Source organism: Bombus bifarius, unplaced genomic scaffold (genome assembly GCF_011952205.1).
Source record: "Bombus bifarius isolate JDL3187 unplaced genomic scaffold, Bbif_JDL3187 scf7180000007973, whole genome shotgun sequence".
NCBI lineage: Eukaryota > Metazoa > Arthropoda > Insecta > Hymenoptera > Apidae > Bombus > Bombus bifarius.
The window spans coordinates 5,269,375-5,288,450 of record NW_022884359.1 but is presented as its reverse complement, the minus strand read 5'-3'; the positions used below and the strand labels follow the sequence as shown (position 1 = coordinate 5,288,450).

At 42.7% G+C, this 19,076-nt stretch overlaps 1 protein-coding gene across 5 annotated transcripts in view; it reads right to left on the bottom strand.

Annotated features, from left to right (window-relative positions):
- Nucleotides 1-19,076, bottom strand: part of LOC117216270 (probable JmjC domain-containing histone demethylation protein 2C) — a 233,006-nt gene that overhangs the window by 177,076 nt on the left and 36,854 nt on the right. For 3 of the 5 annotated variants that reach the window (XM_033462853.1, XM_033462888.1, XM_033462879.1), the window contains exons 2-6: nt 9,874-10,125; nt 9,276-9,389; nt 4,587-4,781; nt 3,672-3,756; nt 3,298-3,386 (exon numbers count right to left, since the gene is read on the bottom strand). In XM_033462853.1, the coding sequence (XP_033318744.1) occupies nt 3,298-3,386; nt 3,672-3,756; nt 4,587-4,781; nt 9,276-9,389; nt 9,874-10,125 (735 nt within the window). Of the gene's footprint in view, nt 1-3,297; nt 3,387-3,671; nt 3,757-4,586; nt 4,782-9,275; nt 9,390-9,873; nt 10,126-12,161; nt 12,270-19,076 lie in introns of those variants that run through there. The other 2 variants (XM_033462868.1, XM_033462859.1) reach the window with 2 other exon arrangements.

Sequence of the window (19,076 nt, the reverse complement as noted above, 5' to 3'; positions counted from 1 at the left end):
TCGACGGATTCCAGTCTCACAACGGGACCGCAGAAACTGTTACGTCGCGATCTTCTCAGAAACTACGTATACGAGTTTCAAAGAAATTCGAAAACACGAGGAAAATACAACTGGAGCCTGTTTTTTTTTTTGATAATTTTTCCTTCGTAATATTCTGCTTGTTAATCATTTTGTCTTTTAAATTGATAATCTTTGTTATCAGAATTGGCTGATATATCACGAGAGTCGAAGCGCGATCCATTAAAGATTAGCGCATTTTTTCTGATCTACGAATCCGACAATTTGATAAAATAGAAGTCAGTGAGAATTCACGTGGAACGCACGATATCTACATTATTTCATTCGCGTTATAATTAATATTACTTCTGTATTCGCGAAATTCCTTCGTTAAGCGAAATTAACATGAAACGTTTCATAGATTCTATTTGAATATTACGTGTCACTTAGTTCAATTACCAGCGTACAGTGGAATGGAAACATTAACAACTGTTATACAAGAAAGTTTATTGCTAACTTTCCACTTGTAAAATACCATCTATGATAAAGCTGAAATAGATTAGCATGTGGAACGTCGCGAATGAAAGTACAATAAATAATTCTTGCGGGTTAGATTTTAGAAGTAATTTCATGCGGGTCGGGGCAAACGGTTGATATAATCGCGGAGCTGGAATAGATTTCGCAGAAATGATTTATGGAACAGGCAATTGGCAAAGGAGGGATCGAAGGAGAGGAGAGGGGCAGATTCCTCTCGCATTAACGAGATTGTTAGGTCGATGGATACAGAGAATTCGGAGTTCTCCGTAAGAAGTTTTTCTCTCGCGAGGTAGGAAGAAATTTCAAAGATGGAATATCTCTTTCTATAGACGCTGGCAACTCCGGTGACATCGAATTCGAAACTTTCACAGAATTACTCGCTAACGATAGAAAATTCCGGATCGTGGAAAGTCGTCGCGCCGAGCAACCAGGGTTAACGCTTCGACTTTACCGCGATTGAGACACCGAGCAACTCTGAAAAGCGACTTCTGATTGCCGTTTACGGACCTACCGTTTTCAGCTTCGGTCGATCTAGTTTCTCGTTCAATTACCGATGTGATTAGGTTGCTTCGAAGATTTCGACGAATTCTTAATTTACCAGTAACATTCATCGGGAAAAGAGACGATCGATTTTGCCAAGAAACTACTCTATTGGATGTAAGATTGGTTTACGAGAGGACATTTATAGAGGTCTGTTCCGAATATACAGGTTATATAAAAAGATTTCGAAACTTGATTAACACCGAAACAATATTCCGATTATGTTGTCGAAATTATATATAGAGGTTACTTATATAGATATTCATTGCAAACGTGCTTTATTGAGGTCATGAAATTATTTAAGACCGCTATAATTATTCCGTATATTAATAACTCTTGATATTCAGTGTGACTCTATCTTTAAGACTCTATTCATAGGTGTAAATGTATTCGCGATAAATAACTCATAATCGGTATAGCTGTTTTCAGATTCTAAAACTGTCGTGATACACCGTTTAACGAAATGAAGTTCGTCGAAGACGAACAGCGTGGTTGAAAAAAAAAGGGGAACAGGAGGGGTGAATCGAGAATGCACGGTGACGGAGATTGTCCCTTCGAAGGGACCGTCTGGTATGTTCGATTGCCGTCTCGCCAGGAAATCGAGCGAAGAGAACACGAAGAAGGTGGGGCAACCACGTTCACGACGAACGGAAGTCGGCCGCCAAGGTAGCAACGGACTCTATTCCCGATTCCTGAAAGCTCGAGGGTGCCGCAAACACGACTTTATTGATTTCCCGCATTAAAGGGAAGCAGTCGGTTCGCACACAGAATCACGTGCTTTCGCCAAATATTTTCCGCTTTTCTTGTCTATTTTTTCTTCCTTCCTTCCTTTACCTATATAACGACCCACAAAGGTATTCGAAATTGAAACACTTTGCCCGTGTTCATAGGAACACGAACGTATACAACGATGTACGTTTTGCGCTGTTCAAACAAACATCTTGTAACTTCTGCGTACATGCACTTTCAGGTTTCTTCCAAATTGTCTAAATATCGAACGTTGTTTCAAAATGTTTCACGCAGGACAGCTAATATATTCATAAACTGCTTCTACAGGAATTCGAATACTTTCGCGAACACCCGCATTTCCGCGGTATATAGCGGTACTATTATATCTTTTCAAACCTTGCGGTTTGCCACGATTCGCGTCTTATCTGCCACTGGTCGATATACATATATTCAATGACGGTGGAAAAATGAAGAAATCTCACGGTAACGATGTCACGGTAACGAGCGATAAGGTGATAACACGCGGTACGATAGGTTGGAAGTTACATTGCTCATTATCTCGTAGATGCGAAAGTGGTATTCAAGGACGAAAGAATTTTCGAGCCAATACGCGACAAGCCTGTTTACTCGTCGAACGATTTTTGTTCTTTTCTACGTGCCAACTTTGTTTCGTGTATTTTTTTTTTTTTTTTTTTTTTGGCAAATAATTGGGAGAATGAATTTAAACGAAACGAATGTTCGTGAGCCGAAGAAACGTGTTTTCTTTGGAGACACAAGTCGCCGCTCTATCGTCGGAAGAAAATTTATTTGAGTCATGTCGATCGACCAGAGGGGAGCTATCTTTGCAGAAGTTACATGTTTACTTCGAGGAGGTTATCGCGCTGTTCAATTCGTGACTCGAAACGATCAGTCCCCTGATCGGGGCAACTTGCGAACACGTCACGATCTTGAGCAGGTATTAATCAAGATAACGATACTAATCAGGTAACGAGTGACCGGAGTGGGTCCGTTTCTCATGTTGTCTTTGAAAATCTTTCTATACCATCTGCTTCAAAGTGGGAACTCATTTCTCTACAGCGCTGTACGCTAAAAAATAATTGCCATGCAATTGTAAAACTTTAAATATACGAATTATCGTAAAATATCATAAAAATAATTGATTTGTAGTCCCACTTTGAAGGTGGTGTCGTACAAATGAACTAAGAGCACGTGTCGATTCGAAAGCAACGATCGTGTTAACAATAAGAAAAAAAGAAGAAACTGTACAAAAAAGCGTTGCTTCTCCTATGTACAATAATCGAATACTTTGTACAACTGCGTTACGAAAGAACAACGACGATAATGTATATCAATGCTGATGTTTCGACTTAATAAATAAATTCGAAAGAGAAAGGAGAAAAATGGAAAATGTGGTATGACACATTGCTCTTGCCGTTTATATTATCGTAAACTACATAGCGATTTAATAATAGAACGGAATTGAATTTCACTCACCACAACAAGCGCGTGCGTCAGAGCAGTCGATGACCTCGACCTCCTCGGTGTCATGCCGACGACCTCGCCTCTCATGATGCTCTCGACGACTGCAGAAAAAGGAACGAGCTAAAATTGACACGATGTTCTATCTCTTTTTTTTTCTCTCTTCTAAAAAAGTAATATTCGCTTCGTAAAAAGAAGAAAAAAAAAAAGAAAAGAAAAGACATTTATCTCTTACAGCCACTTCTTAAAGAATTACGTTCTATTGCATTAAAACGTAACAAGTTTATTTCGTTAAAAAGAAGAACGATAGTGAAAAGTTGGTTTATCCGTCTATCGGAAAGATTCGACTCCGTGCGATTATTTCTAGCGAATATTATTCGTCGACTCACCTCCATCGCCAATCAGCCGCATTTGTACTAAACTAGGGTCCTCGTTGTGATCCTCGAGAACCGTGTCATCGGTGACAGTCAAATCCTAAAAATTGCATCGCAGAACCATGGATAAGCGATAAAAACAGAAATCAATCGTGATTTCGTATTCCGACATTTTGGATTTATTACGCTGCTCGAAACTGTTCCTCGAATCTTAAAACAAATATCATCGTATATTAACTGAGCTAAATACGCGAGAGACGATTTATTATAGACAATTGCCATTGATCGACGAATGCTACGGTCCGCGAGGTCTCGAATAAACATCGAGTTGGGAATTCCTTCGGAAAGGAAGCAACGATACGAAAGCGTCTTTCATTTTCGCGTCTACTCGATCTATAGATCGAGACATTAGACTAGTTTCGAACAGTGATAAATCCTTCTCACAAGCAATTTACGGTTCTCGCGGGTGTTTGAGTGGAACAGCAGAAATCGAGTAATATATGTCCCCGAGCAAACCGTATTTGTCAATTTAAGTGTCAAAGGTTGTTCCAGTCGATGGACTATCGTCTCGTTGGACCGTATCAACGTGACTATTCCCGTCAACGAGTCTAGTCTAGAATCGATCGTAACGAATCTTGCGTAAAACCTAACGGAGAACTGTTTCGGAAAGTGAAAGTCTCTACGATCTTCTGATTCTCTGCCCGTAACTATGGTCGATCAAACGATAGGATTCATGAATTTTTATCGTCTTTTTAATTCTTACGAAAGTACTCGAATGCCAATGAAACGTTAAAATGTTTACACATTTATACACAAGCAACAATTTACGTTTCACGAACATAACACGTGTAGTACGAGCGTACATATTTTTCAAGGTAAGCGTTCGGATACTTTCGTGACCTAGTGAACGTGGAAAAAAGAGGACGCTACCTTGGTGGACTCGTTGTAACCAACGATGACAGCGGTGTACCATTGCGTAGTGCCCTCGGCCCGATAAACCTCGACCCTGAAGCCAACTAGAACGCTCGGCGTGGTTAACAGGATTCTCTGGCCATCCTGCATTTCTGCCCATCGCCTGACAGCGCTTGCCCAGGGCACCGAGCCCTTGGTCAGCTCCCAGTCCTGCTGCAAGAACAACGATCGGTTGAAGCGTCGTTATGCGAGGTTTTATCAAGACCTGAAGTTCGACTAGAGAATCGTGTAATGCGCGCGTACGATAGTTTTCCTTAGATCAGCGCGTTCATCGAGTTTTGTGTCACGACCGACATACTTCAAATCCGACGGACTGACGATAGAGATAAAGATGCGGAGGCACTCGGCGACAATGTATATCGCTGAAGTGCCTAATGAACCATCAACATCCCAACGGTCCTTCCACCGAAGGTTCTAGAAGAAAGAGCACGTGGCAACGATCGCGGACGCCTAGCAAATGCATGGACGGTGGGGATGTTGAGGGACGACAAAAGAAAGTAATCGGATCCGATCGAAAGAAAAATCATAAGAGTCAGTCTTAGAAAGTCACGCCTAGAGTTCGGAAGTAGATTGTAAAGTGTATTGATGTTAGAAAAAAAAAATAAAGTTTTCTCTTTTTATTTTTCACCTCAAATTCCTTCTTTATTTTGTTATTTTACGTGACATTCGCAACGAATTTTTTAATTTTCCATAAACGAATAGGAATTCGCAATGAAATTGCATCACAGGTTGCTCCGGATCCTCGTCCTTTGGATATGTTTGCATCGATCCACGCTTCATATAAATTAAATTACAAAGCATAGGAACGTGTTGAAATGGTCGTCGCTTCTAAGAAAACTCTACATCTGGTCTTTTTAGTTTTCTCGAGCACCGAAGCCATCGACAGCGTGTAGACGAAAGACTGCGACGAATTCAGACCATAAACGGTAGACAGGCGACGTTGGTTTCGGGGTTTTTCAGTTATTGGGTAACACAGCTAGCGTGCGGATCTGGACCAGCTCGAATTGTATTCTTACTTATAATTACACTTCTATTTGAATATATTTTCTGCCTTACAATTTATCCGCCAGTTTCCTCCGTTTACGCATCGAATAACCTCGACAGAACGAAACTAAAAAATGTGAATATTTTGGCCATGATCGTAACAAAGAAAATATCGTGCGTCGACGATTGGAGATGGAGGAGGAGGCGAAATAGGCGCAAGTTCGCCATCGATCGTCTTCAACGAGCAAAGCAGTTGTTCCTCGAAACGGTATCCGATGCCTGGCCTCGTAATTGGGTGATTAATTGTTCCCTGTTGGCGATTCATTGCGCGTGCCACGCCTTACCGATCAAACAAATCCGATCTGCGCGTAGTCGACACCGTTTCGGTTTGGCCAATTCGTTTAGTCGAATCGATAAAGCGTCTGGTAATTGGTAAGTCGAAAGTGGAAAGTGGAGAGCCACAGGGGCAACAAGCCTGCAGGAATCCAGTCGAGTCTAGGACGTAACAGCTCGATCCTTCGGAACTCGAACGATCGATAAAGTCGTTTCTCTGCTCGTGTCGTTCCACGACAACTTTTTCCTCCTTGATACTCTCTCGCGAACACACAAAGTACATACTTACACACGCGTTCGCCGAGGAAGCGTTGCGTCAACGTCTCGTTACGTCATGATCGCCCTGTTACGTCAGATGCGTTGTGCAATCACGACGCGAAGCATGACGGTGATGCGCGATAATGGTAGTAATATAACGGCAATTATAACGCTATTACCGAAGCGTCGAGAGCGCTTAACAATTTGCCCGACGTTCCATGTAATATCCACCACTGAGTAGCCAAATCAACGTCGTTTCCTAGCGACATTTCGCCGTGCAACGGTTTCCTATCGCGCGTGTACTCGTCCGTTACGAGAACTCTCAGCTTGGACTTTGGCCGAAGAATAGAAAACTAAACGATCGACAGTGAAGGATCGACCAAGTGGCAAGAGTAACGCGTCGTGAAAGTCGAGGACAAGGTGGATGAGTACACGCGCGACTCGCTGTACATATTCCCAAGGATTCTAACCATAAATCTTGCTCTTATCGATAAATCTTTAGGACGCAGCGCGTGTAATCTTACGAAAGAAAAGATGCGAAAGCTGTAGAGTGGCGGGTTGCATCGTTGTATCGCGGACCGTTAGGCAAAACGGGAATATGTTGGCGCCTTGCGTTGGCCGTTCTCCAACGTTCGACGATGTTGGTGCACGCGCGGTGTCAACACGAGTCACCGAACCGGCAGCTGCCAACGAAACAAGAGCAAAGAGTAGGGTAGCTGTTGGAAGCTTCACGCAAGTCGCGAACGAATATCCACGTGATCGCTTCTTCCCGGGCGTAAGTACGTGTCGGCGCGGCACGGTACGATTACACGGCTCCCTCGGTATGCGTGTTGCTAGCTATGCGCCTCGAAACAGCTTGCAGAAAGAACCCGTTGCATTTATAGTTCAGGGTCAGCAGACTCTTCACCCTTTTGCGGTCCAGCCAAGCCGACCAATTTCTTTTCTCCTTTTTCCCTTCCTCTGTTCCTCTCTTCTTTCTAATTCGTCGTCTTCTCTTTTTCACGACTACTCCGCGCCTCTTTCTTTGCACCTTTCTTCTTTCTATATCCTTCAGGTTCCTCTTAACTTCATCTTGTTGTTTCTTTTTCACCAGTCGGACTTTGCTACGCCATTGTCGAAGCTTCTTTCTCGTCCTTTTGTGGCACGCCGCGTCGTTGCAGCCGTATACTTTTTTTTGCTCCTTCCGCTTTGTTCACTGGAAACATTCCTAACGTCTTATTTTTCCTTTTCTTCCGTCGCTTTCTTCTTTCGTTCCACGCTTCTTTCTTCTCTCTTCCCCTTTTTCTAGCGTCTCCTTTCTCTTTTTAAGATTCTGTTTTGTTCTGGCGAAGGAAAAGTGCAGCTGCGGCTATCAGAAATCGATAATCGAACGCGAAGCCGGTGATGGCCAAGCACGAGCAATTTCCCGTAACCCTGATCAAATTATTTCTGCCGTGACATTTTTTTCTCTCCTTCTATTTATTGCGCGTAACACGGTGAAGTTCAATTGTCAGGCCACGGGATCGTTTTATCGATAGCCTGGCAACTTTCCTTTATACGCCGCTCTAAATAATTAGAGGATCGCTATTATGAATGGCTCTAGTGCATCAATGAAGCGGATAAGAGGCAAAGAAGTCTTACAATAGATCGATAGATTCGTCGTTAGATTCGCGCATATGCTGCATCCATTCAACTATTTAACGCTACCGATAGAACTGCTGCGTTTCAGTTTTTCCCTGTCTTCAAAACGTTTTCACGACTATGTTATCTCTACCTTTGTAAAAACGAACGAAACAGCTAGCATTGGATTTGAACAAACATTACCACGTAAAACGAGGATATTTCTGGTTTAAAAAGAAAGAGAAAAGAGAACGAATGCAATTGCAGACACGGTTTGTCGTATTTTAGTAGCAAGGTTCGCGTCTAAAGAGAGAGAAAAAGATCTTAAAAGGTAGAAAATTGAATGGAAACAGGCAGAAAAATGACGAGAGACGCGCTATTTTCCTCATCAAGTGGAACTATCTGTGCGGTAATCGTGCTCAATACGTAACCAGCGGAGATAGGCTCGCGAAACTCCGGTGCAGCTGATCTCCTGACCACGGTCTTTGTGCAACTTTTCACCGCACGTGACTTACCGAACGACTTACAATTCGTCGGCAGCCGAGAAAACTTTTAACGGTAAAAGTTCCGCTAGTTTAATTACTTGGAAACAATTCCCCGCATCCGCGTCCGTCCATTCGAACGTAAAAACTTTTCAAGCATGCACGCCCTCCCTCCATCGCGGAAAAACCACACGCTCATCGATTTATCGTTCCTTATGGATGTTTCTGGCCGCGTCTTCGAATATAGAAAGTCGATCGCGTAAGGGTTGACATAGATAGACCGTCCGCTTTCCGTTCTGCCTTACACGCGTTTCAACAGTCCATTAGGGGTTGCAAAGTGTCCTTCTGCCGTGGTTATTTCAAAGAGGCGGAGACGTCTATCTTCTACCTTACGTGACATCTAAAAATCATTTCTCTTCTGCGTTTACAGGGATTATTCGATTGTTATAAAACAAGTAAATTAAATTAAAAATTGTAGGAAAAAATACAAAGATAAAGGAAGGATAAAACGAGGACGATCCTGCGGATTGTAAATTTCAGGTGACCCTGGATGACCTAAAGGCGATATTCGGTCACCAGAGATCGCATCCCTCGAAAGATTACTCGTAGTCACGACAACGGTTCCCCCGAGGGCTGTCGGATAGGTCAATAGCCTCGCAACTTGCTGCCAAGTTTCCTCGCCGCTCTAACGAAGTAAGTTTGCAGTTGCGAAGCGGCTGGATCGGTTTAGGGAACTCGCGTGCCTCTTAATCGGCCAAAGATCTCCTAACAGCGCTTTCTCGGTGAAAATAAAAAGCTGCAGAGACTTCGTAACGAACTTGATATCCGTCTGATCGATCGGAACATCATACGCTGGTCTTTGTCGCGTCAGAGGATCACACGTTGCAAGTTGAACTTGGAAATATTCAGAGCTCGGTATATCGTAACGACAAGCATCGTTCGTAGACGTACGAAGGAAATCTAAGAGAAACAAAACGAAGATGATACTCACGGTAAATGGCTTCAGCTTCGAGTAGTCGACGAAATCCAGCCTTCGATCTTGCATGAACTCGAGAGGCATCGCGTCTTCCGGTAACTCTGCTCGCGCCACCAGGGGGTAAAATGTCTGCAAGTGAGTTTCGATTCAGGATTAATTTGAATTCGCCCATACCGCGCTACCCAACTACCGAAATATTTACATATTACACGGAATATTTAATGGAACTCTCTAGACGCTTCGAGGAACAAGGGACGACGCTTGTAATCGATGGCGCGTTTATTAAAATTAAAGCTTGCTCTCTTAATTATCCCTAAACGAACGGAACAAGGGATGGAAAATGGCTAGGGTTGGATCTGCTTTGGCGCTGAAACGCAACGACGATCGCGAATACTTTGCATGTAAACTGCCCCGTATTCTCGTCCATTCGAATCTGAAAGTTGCAATTTTGCGAGCGCGTTTCTGCGCCAATGGACACTTAACCGGGATCAACGGAACGTCCTGGCCGATGTGGCTACGCGAACGGTTCGTTAATCGATAAAGCGTCCGGGAAAGAAGGACGCGCAAGCAGAGGCGAAGGGGAGAAGAGAAACGAAGGACAAGGCGCACTTACTAGAGCCGGCCAGGCGACAGTGTTTGCGACAGCAGTGGCACCCCTCAGGGGTTTCCCGTTGATACGATGATGGTGGTGGTTATTATTCGCGTGATTGTGGTGATCGATGGCGATGAGGCTGGCATGCCTGGGGTCAGGTCGCTCGGCCCAATACAGACCCTTTTCCACTAAGAAGAACGAAAACACTGCGTCTCTGTGCGGCGATAGCCATTCTCTTCTTTGCCACTCTACGTCGTCGTATTCTACGAGGATCTGCAAGAAAGACGTCCGTTCATGTACCGCGCTTCTTCCACACCCAGGGTTCGATGACACTATCGTCCGTCTACTGCTATTCAATCGAGCTTTGTTCTGCTTTCTATGGATCGTTTTACCGCGAATTCGATACGCCAACGTTGTCGTTCTCAGCCTGTTCAGGCTTCGACACCTTTTACGAAACATTTGGAAACTTCGTTGTGGCTGCGACCAAGCTCGACCGAGCTAAGATATTGGCTTGGCAACTAAGTGATTGCGGATTTTGTCATTAGGCGGTAACGACAACACCCGCAATCACTTAGTTGCCAAGCCAACAGATCCGCCAATACGTACATTCAAGTTAAAAAAAATATTTACCGCCAGTACATACTTGGCGGAAAACGTACAAGTAATTTAAACGATCAATTATCCGTTATATTAACGAGCCTCGATATCGAGTGCCAGCGTTTCCGACGTATGTCACTCGTTGCATTACGTACATATTCGTTGAAAAACCACTCGATGTATATTTGCGTCTGACAATTTCTATAGACATTCTCAGTTTAATAACGGATCGATTCGCTTATGCAGCTTGATGTGACAAATTAAAACATTCCGCCTCGTAGCGGCGTTATTATGCGCGTTTAAGTCTTAAACGGAACGATATAAGTCTGTCTCTTTGTGTTGTCCGTCGACACAGCGAAACGAAGGAGAGAAAAAAGGAAAGACGAAACGAGAGGCGAGGAACAGAAGCTGGATATATCGGTCGATTAACGATATCCATTATTCATAAATCACGAGCGGCGTTAAAGGGGCAATGAAAAGGGGGAGAACGGTGAATTCTCACGGCCGGTTTACTCCGGCTCTTCGTTAACGCGATAAATTCGACGCCAGGGAACAGAGAGCTATCGCTAATTGCAGGTTGGCCTGCGCGTCGCCTAATAAACGCGATCACTGTGTCGAGTAACCTGTGGTGAAAGTGACCGTGTATCGTTTCACCATGGGCAAATGCGTCAAACTTCCTATTTATACAACATTCTGACGTAACGAGATATTTTTTAACGGCCAATATCGCCGTGTGCGATATAACGCGACGGCCGTTTGAATTTTCGCAGCGTGGATCAATCGGGCCGACTATTTGTCGTTCGTTCGGTTGATTTTACGAGCGAACGCAAGCCCCAAACGATCAACATTCCTCCCATGCAGCGCAACGAACTCAAAGGCACACGCGTGACCCGTTACGGCCGCGGCGCGTCGGCCAATTAATACATAAATCAACATTAATCGGAGCTGCTAGGTCGTCGAGACCGGCGCTTGTACCGATGTTTTCCGAATGGGCTCTCTCCGATATATGGTGTCTACATTTTATGCTCTTGCCACTGCGATAGATATATCCCTGTAAAATGTTGGCCGCGTGATACGACATCGTACAATGTTTGCGTCGCGATGATACATCATAATACCGAGAAAATTGCGGTACGCCTCTGACAGCTCGTCCATTTGCCTTCTTTCACTTTTCTTTCGTTATATCTCTGCTGGATATGAAAGTTACAGAGAAATGTTACTAGAAAAATGGAGAAAAAGGAGAAAAAGAGAGAAAAGATTCGGATAAGTAAATTCTCAAAGTTTCGAATTTTGTAATTTCCAAATGTGTCAGCCTTTTGCCTCTCCAATGCCTGTTCGAATGTCTAAATTTTCAAACTGAAAGATTCGTACCGATCAGCGGACAGCTGAGATATAACGATCGTATTCATTGAAAGAGAAAGAAAGGCGTAACAGTAACGACAATATTTCTCGCCGATTTACTCGAACCACTGGACAGTGGAGTTCTGCTTGGTTTGTTCCAGCAGCGACTTCGAGTCCCCAAAGTTATTGAATCTGCCGTTTCGCACTCTTCCAGTCATATCTTTAACGGTTTCTTTAACGATTCTTTCAAACACTCTCCGTTAACGACGTTCCTGTTGACGATTTACCTATGTGTAAACCTAACCTCGAACGATCTCGCTACAAAAGGAATGCTGTACGCATAGCGCGAAGCAAACGTATAAATTACTTACTTCGTTATCCGAAGGCGCTATAAAACAAAAGTCCTCGGGGACCGGCCAAGATAAATCTCCGCATGCCCTTGATTTTATCGAATACACGGTCATAGCAATGTCCGCCAAAAGCGCGGGGAAAACGAGGCTCGTTGGTTCCCGGTTCATCCGCCAGACGGCGATACCTATCGGAGTGGGGATCAGTAATGGCCGCCAAGATATAAAAGCTCCGCCTCTGGGGAACGTTCTGGTACCGCCCGATTCCGTTGCCAGGGCAACCGACGATCGGCCATTTTGTTCTCATGACCTACCACAACCGTCTCCTACTACAGACACGAACCTTCCCCCTTCTACCTTCCACCTTCGATCACGATTTACCTCGCGCCCCCACCTTCTCGTATCTCGCGCCGTCGCGGTCCGTTTCGTGTTCCCCTCGTTCCGAACGCGGAACGAGAAGAAACGGTGCACGCGTGTTGTCCTTCCCTCCAGCCAACGATACTTTCCATTCTTTTTTTCTTCCCTCGTATCTCGCGTGTACGGTTGGCCACGAAAATGTTCGATCTTTTACAAATAAATTACGCGTCTTCTACGAAACGTTTTCAAGCTTCGTTAGAACCATAATGACACTCGATTATCTCGATTGCATTGGTATAGATATATGTATTGGTACATTTAAAACAAATCGGAAAATCCGTATAGAAGCCGCAGAATATTTTACGCTGCTGCGTATGTCACACGTTATAAATCATAAAAGTATCGAAGCAGTCGATTATGCATAATATTCGTAAACCTCAGCACTAGGTGGGATCGTATTTAATACTTAGTCTGTACCTACGACAGCTGATTATGCTTGATTCTTTCGTTGTAGATACGCGTGTGTAATATTAAATACGTAGTTTGGAATTTCTGTGTACACTTTCAGATTGGTATTGTGCCACTACTTAATCGCGATAATCGTGTCTCATTGAAACGAACACGATGCACACGATAAAGCCATATGCATAAAGATTTTCTATTTCAACTGTTTTAATACTTTCTCAGAATGTTTTGTCTCCACTTTAACGTGTAATTCTTTCTCGCCAGACGTTCTTTCCGTTTTTAACGTTGAGAAAGGCGGTCTGGTTTTGTGAAAAAGGAGAGACGCTGTGAAATAAGGTGGTACGCATTTGCATTTTATTCCGGCCACTTCCCGATCAGATACACCGCACGTTCGCGCCCCGTGTTTGTTCTTTTTAAACCTAAAACGGGGGCTATTGGCTCGCTTCCTTCGTACCTTTCGTGACTCTAATCGCTATCATTCCCACCTTCTGGCGACGTGAAACAACGACCAGAGGCGTGGAGAAAAGTCGCCTTGTCCCCAGATTCTACGGCATAGATAACACGTTCTTAATACTCGATCATTTCAACCAGGTAATTTCTTCTATATAAATCAGCCTCGTAAATCACCGTATCCAACTGATCTAACATCAAAGAACGTTCCAAAACAAATTGAAGACGTTCGAGGTATCACAGAGGATATCGGATTAGAACCGTTTCGATGAAGCGGAAACGCCGATGAAATAGGATCGCCAAGGTCATTGGCAACATTTTTAAACCGTGTGTCATGCATCTGTCTTTGTATCTGTTTATTTTAACAGCAATAAAAGCGAGGCCGATGACACGTGTCGTTCGAGTGTTCAAGGTCGTCAAAGGTCACTTCGAATGTTACACGAGCCGTCTATTTGTCAAATCGGTTGACTTCACGCAACAAAAAGTAGAGGAAATTGGAGAAATTGTACGAGATAAGCATCGATCAAGTGGATCGCAACGAGAAGTTGAAGAAACGTAAAACAGCTGAGTCGACCAGAGTTTGGACTGTAAACGGTTCATGCAGCGCGTAAACTCCTTTTTTTTTTTTTTTTTTTTGTTTAATCAACGGTCCACTATGAAGCGTTAGAGTGCATATTTCGAGTCGATCGACAAACGCATAAATCATTCGAACAACGGTATATCAAGGTACTTGGACGTGTTCCGTTACGCGTCCACGTTACTTCACATGCTTCGATCCGCAGAAGAATGAGTGACGGTTCTAAGGAACACGATGACGCGGTGGACGTGGTCCACAGGTTGGCAATTACGAAGAATTGGAGGAGTAAGGTGGAAAGAATTTCAATCGGGGAAAAAGTTCTGACACGGTGCGGAATCGGAGGCAGAGTCGAAGCGAATTAAATGGAAAAGAGCGGGCCGTCCCTCGATGGCTGGTTGCGCAAGGTCCAATTAACCATTACGTTAAATACAGCTCTCTAGTTACGTACGCTGTGCTCTTCGATCATTTCATGCTCACGTTCACTTTTACGATGCCCTTTCGCGACCCATGGGCTTCCTTTGGTTTTTGCAACGCGTGCTCGATAATTAAGAGGCAACCGGCGCTCGTGATCCCTGAAAATTGCTTTGTTTCAGAGCTACGTTCTTCTTGTTTCACGTAGGAACCATCGACGGGTGGAGTTTAACACTTGCGACGAAGAAATTCCACGAACGAAACGTACTTTGTCCATGTACTTTGCAAAATTCAAGGAAATTCTTAAAAGTTTACTATTCTATTGGAAACTAAGTGATCGCGGATTTTTTCATTACCACCTAATGGCACCTAATTGAGAATTTCCTTGAATTTTCATTACCACCTAATGGCAAAATCCGCAATCACTTAGTTGCCAACATAATAAACATATGAAGTTTCTGTAAACGCATAAAGTTTCTATGAACAATTACAAAGTCCATTGACAATTCCACGAACGAAACGTACGTCCATGTACTTTGCAAAATTCAAGGAAATTCTCAAAAGTTTACCAATTTATTAGCAACTAAGTGATTGCGGATTTTGTCATTACCACATAATGGCAAAATCCGCAATCACTTAGTTGCCAACATAATAAACATATGAAGTTTCTGTAAACGCATAAAGTTTCTATGAACAATTACAAAGTCCATTGACAATTCCACGAATGAAACGTACGTCCATGTACTTTGCAAAATTCAAGGAAATTCTCAAAAGTTTACCAATTTATTAGCAACTAAGTGATTGCGGATTTTGTCATTACCACATAATGGCAAAATCCGCAATCACTTAGTTGCCAACATAATAAATCTATGAAGTTTCTGTAAACGCATAAAGTTTCTATGAACAATTACAAAGTCCATCGACAATTTCTCGTTTTGGACATTTTAAACGAATGGCATTTATTTAATTTAAAAAAAGAAGAAACGGTGGAGGAGAAAGGGATCGATCAGGCGGACTGTGATCCCTGAGAATTGCTTTGTTTCAGAACTACGTTCTTCTTGTTTCACGTAGGAACCATCGACGGGTGAAATTTAACACTTGCGACGAAGAAATTCCACGAACGAAACGTACGTCCATCTACTTTGCAAAATTCAAGGAAATTCTCAAAAGTTTACTATTCTATTGGCAACTAAGTGATTGCGGATTTTGTTATTACCACATAATGGCCAACATAATAAACATATGAAGTTCCTGCAAACGCATAAAGTTTCTATGAACAATTACAAAGTCCATTGACAATTCCACGAACGAAACATACGTCCATGTACTTTGCAAAATTCAAGGAAATTCCCAAAAGTTTACCATTCTATTGGAAACTAAGTGATTGCGGATTTTGTCATTACCACCTAATGGCAAAATCCGCAATCACTTAGTTGCCAACATAATAAACATATGAAGTTCCTGCAAACGCATAAAGTTTCTATGAACAATTACAAAGTCCATTGACAATTCCACGAACGAAACGTACGTCCATCTACTTTGCAAAATTCAAGGAAATTCTCAAAAGTTTACCATTCTATTGGCAACTAAGTGATTGCGGATTTTGTCATTACCACCTAATGGCAAAATCCGCAATCACTTAGTTGCCAACATAATAAACATATGAAGTTCCTGCAAACGCATAAAGTTTCTATGAACAATTACAAAGTCCATTGACAATTCCACGAACGAAACGTACGTCCATCTACTTTGCAAAATTCAAGGAAATTCTCAAAAGTTTACCATTCTATTGGCAACTAAGTGATTGCGGATTTTGTCATTACCACCTAATGGCAAAATCCGCAATCACTTAGTTGCCAACATAATAAACATATGAAGTTCCTGCAAACGCATAAAGTTTCTATGAACAATTACAAAGTCCATTGACAATTCCACGAACGAAACGTACGTCCATCTACTTTGCAAAATTCAAGGAAATTCTCAAAAGTTTACCATTCTATTGGCAACTAAGTGATTGCGGATTTTGTCATTACCACCTAATGGCAAAATCCGCAATCACTTAGTTGCCAACATAATAAACATATGAAGTTCCTGCAAACGCATAAAGTTTCTATGAACAATTACAAAGTCCATCGACAATTTCTCGTTTTGGACATTTTAAACGAATAGCATTTATTTAATTTAAAAAAAGAAAGAAGATGGTGGAGGAGAAAGGAATCGATCAGGCGGTGAGTATTTCGAGAATCGTCGGATCCAATCGGTAGCCCAACAAACTTTCCCAAGTGTTTGAACTATCGAAATGGGAAAATAGGGCGAAAGAGGGGAAGAATAGGGCTGGAAAATAAGCACACGAGGAAAGTTGGTTTCCTGCGACAAACAGGCCGGCATTCCACTTGCGTGAAACGCAGTTTCAAAGGGCGGCCTGCGTCATCGCCTGCGACACGTCTGTCGATCGAATATTGGATCAACTCGCGTCAAATACTGGAAACGAGAGCACGGAAACAACTGGAAGCTCGGCTATTCGTCTGAACGCGAAGAAAATGAAGGTGGAGAGGTTCTCCTATATGCGAGTCTCTTATTCAATTCCGTTCCTTTGTTCTTAATCGGAATTCGTTTAAAAATATAGCCCTTTCAAACACTATTTTACGAATGGAAATCTGTTTACCACGTAAGAAGGATACAACAGATCTGCTTGGTCTCTCGATTATGAAATTTTTCTCGGAATTTAATAGCTTACGTTGGATCCCGGCGAATTATAACGAAAAATATTACGATACGATATGGCATTGTACGAAGTTCGTGTCGAATCTTTATCTAAAATTCAAATTTCGTCTCAGTTCATAAAATCAAAGGTCGTTAGAGCGAAATGATGCCGGTGATTTCGTATTAGTCACAGTGTTTTAAAGACAAATAAGTTAAGTTTAACGAGTATGGTGATAAAACAAGTCGTAAGATGTTAAAGGCAGTTCGCGAATGGCCATTCTTCGTCCCCTGTTTATACTCGACGAATATAACAAGCCAACAGGTAGATGGAACGATCTTTCGTAATTTCTTCATTATGAATAACCATTTCATTTTACCTGTCGTACTAAACGCTACTTTTCTCGAGGCATATCGTCGATAGAAATTTCGTCAGCTGCTTCTTTATTTCGCTGTTCGTTTCGACAACAGCGAAAACGCAAGATTCAAAAATAATACGAAATATTATATACGTCAGAGATGAGAGAACGTCGGGGCCTTTCCTTTGGAATTTTTGGGAAAATCCCCAATACTTTAGTCTAGACTTGTTATTATAGCTGTACTTAGATGTAGTTGTTTATGATTTAATCGGATTATGTTTGCCTGAGATTTATGACAGAGCCGGCTTGGGCTCGAAGTAACACATCTGGTCGCTAACACGTAGCCACAGTCACGGTGTCACGTAAACTTAAGGGTTGAAGAATGATGAAATAAAATGGCTAAGTCGTAACGCAACTATTAATTTTCTTTTAATTAAACTTTAGTATGAATTCAGCAATCACAACGGAATACACGCTGAATTAACATAAATCACAATTCACTCCAACCACGTTATGTAAGACTTAGTTACACCGATACGTTAAGTACGCGACTGTTATAAGGGTAGAGACCGGTAAAGATATGTTGACTATTCTAAGGATACGGAATAAGCGGAGTCTTACTGACGATACTGTGTCTGAGGAAAGCTAGGGGTGGGTGTGTCTAAGGACACGGGACTATCGGATTTGTTGATGACAATTTTGGTTAAGGAAACGAGGGCTGTAGACACCGTTTCCGATTGGATAATAAGACGGTTGGTGGACCAGGAAGGCTTTTAGCCGCCCTCGTGAGAAAATTGCTAATGGAACATAGCAGATGTGAGGAAAACCAACTTTCCATGTGAACACGTGGTAAACGATAAACGTAAAAGGAAATCTTAAGACAAGAGATACTCGCTTGGTCCGGAGAACCTTAACTATGAAAATTCCAAGACCCCTGGTGGGTACTTAAGACTATTGAGGGTACGCGCCAAGGATGTGCAGACATCAGGGTGTCATCCTGTCCGCGGTGTGTAGCCTGGTCTCTGATGTGAATTGACGTAACAACGGGATGGACGTTTTTGCCTAAAAGAGGTACGACGCAGTTGTATGGCTCTTCTTGAAAAGATAATTGACGCAAGGAGTACAGAGAGGTACACAAGTTCAGTTTCATTTGGACCTTTCACCATCAACAGTACAACGATTCCTAGCAAGGACTCAGTCAGATACTTGGGCATGACCCTGGACAGGAGACTAACATGGAAACACCACATCTCTAGGTAATCTTGGACAAACTAAAAAAATTTTATTGGCTCACGGGCCGACGCTCCAAACTAAACCTACAGAATGAAATTACCCTCTACAAGACCGTAATAAAACCTGTCTGGACCTACAGAATCCAACTATGGGGAACAGCAAGTAACTCCAACATTGAAATACTTCAACGCTTCCAATCGAAAACGCTAAGATCCTTAATAGATGCACCGTGGTATGTTACCAACGAAACGATACATCGCGACCTCAAGATACCCACAGTCAAAGAGGAAATAGCAAAATATAGCGACAGATATAGCAAAAGAGTCAACAAACACCGAAATCCTCTAATCACTGGACTACTTGATACATCGGACCAGATCCGCAGGC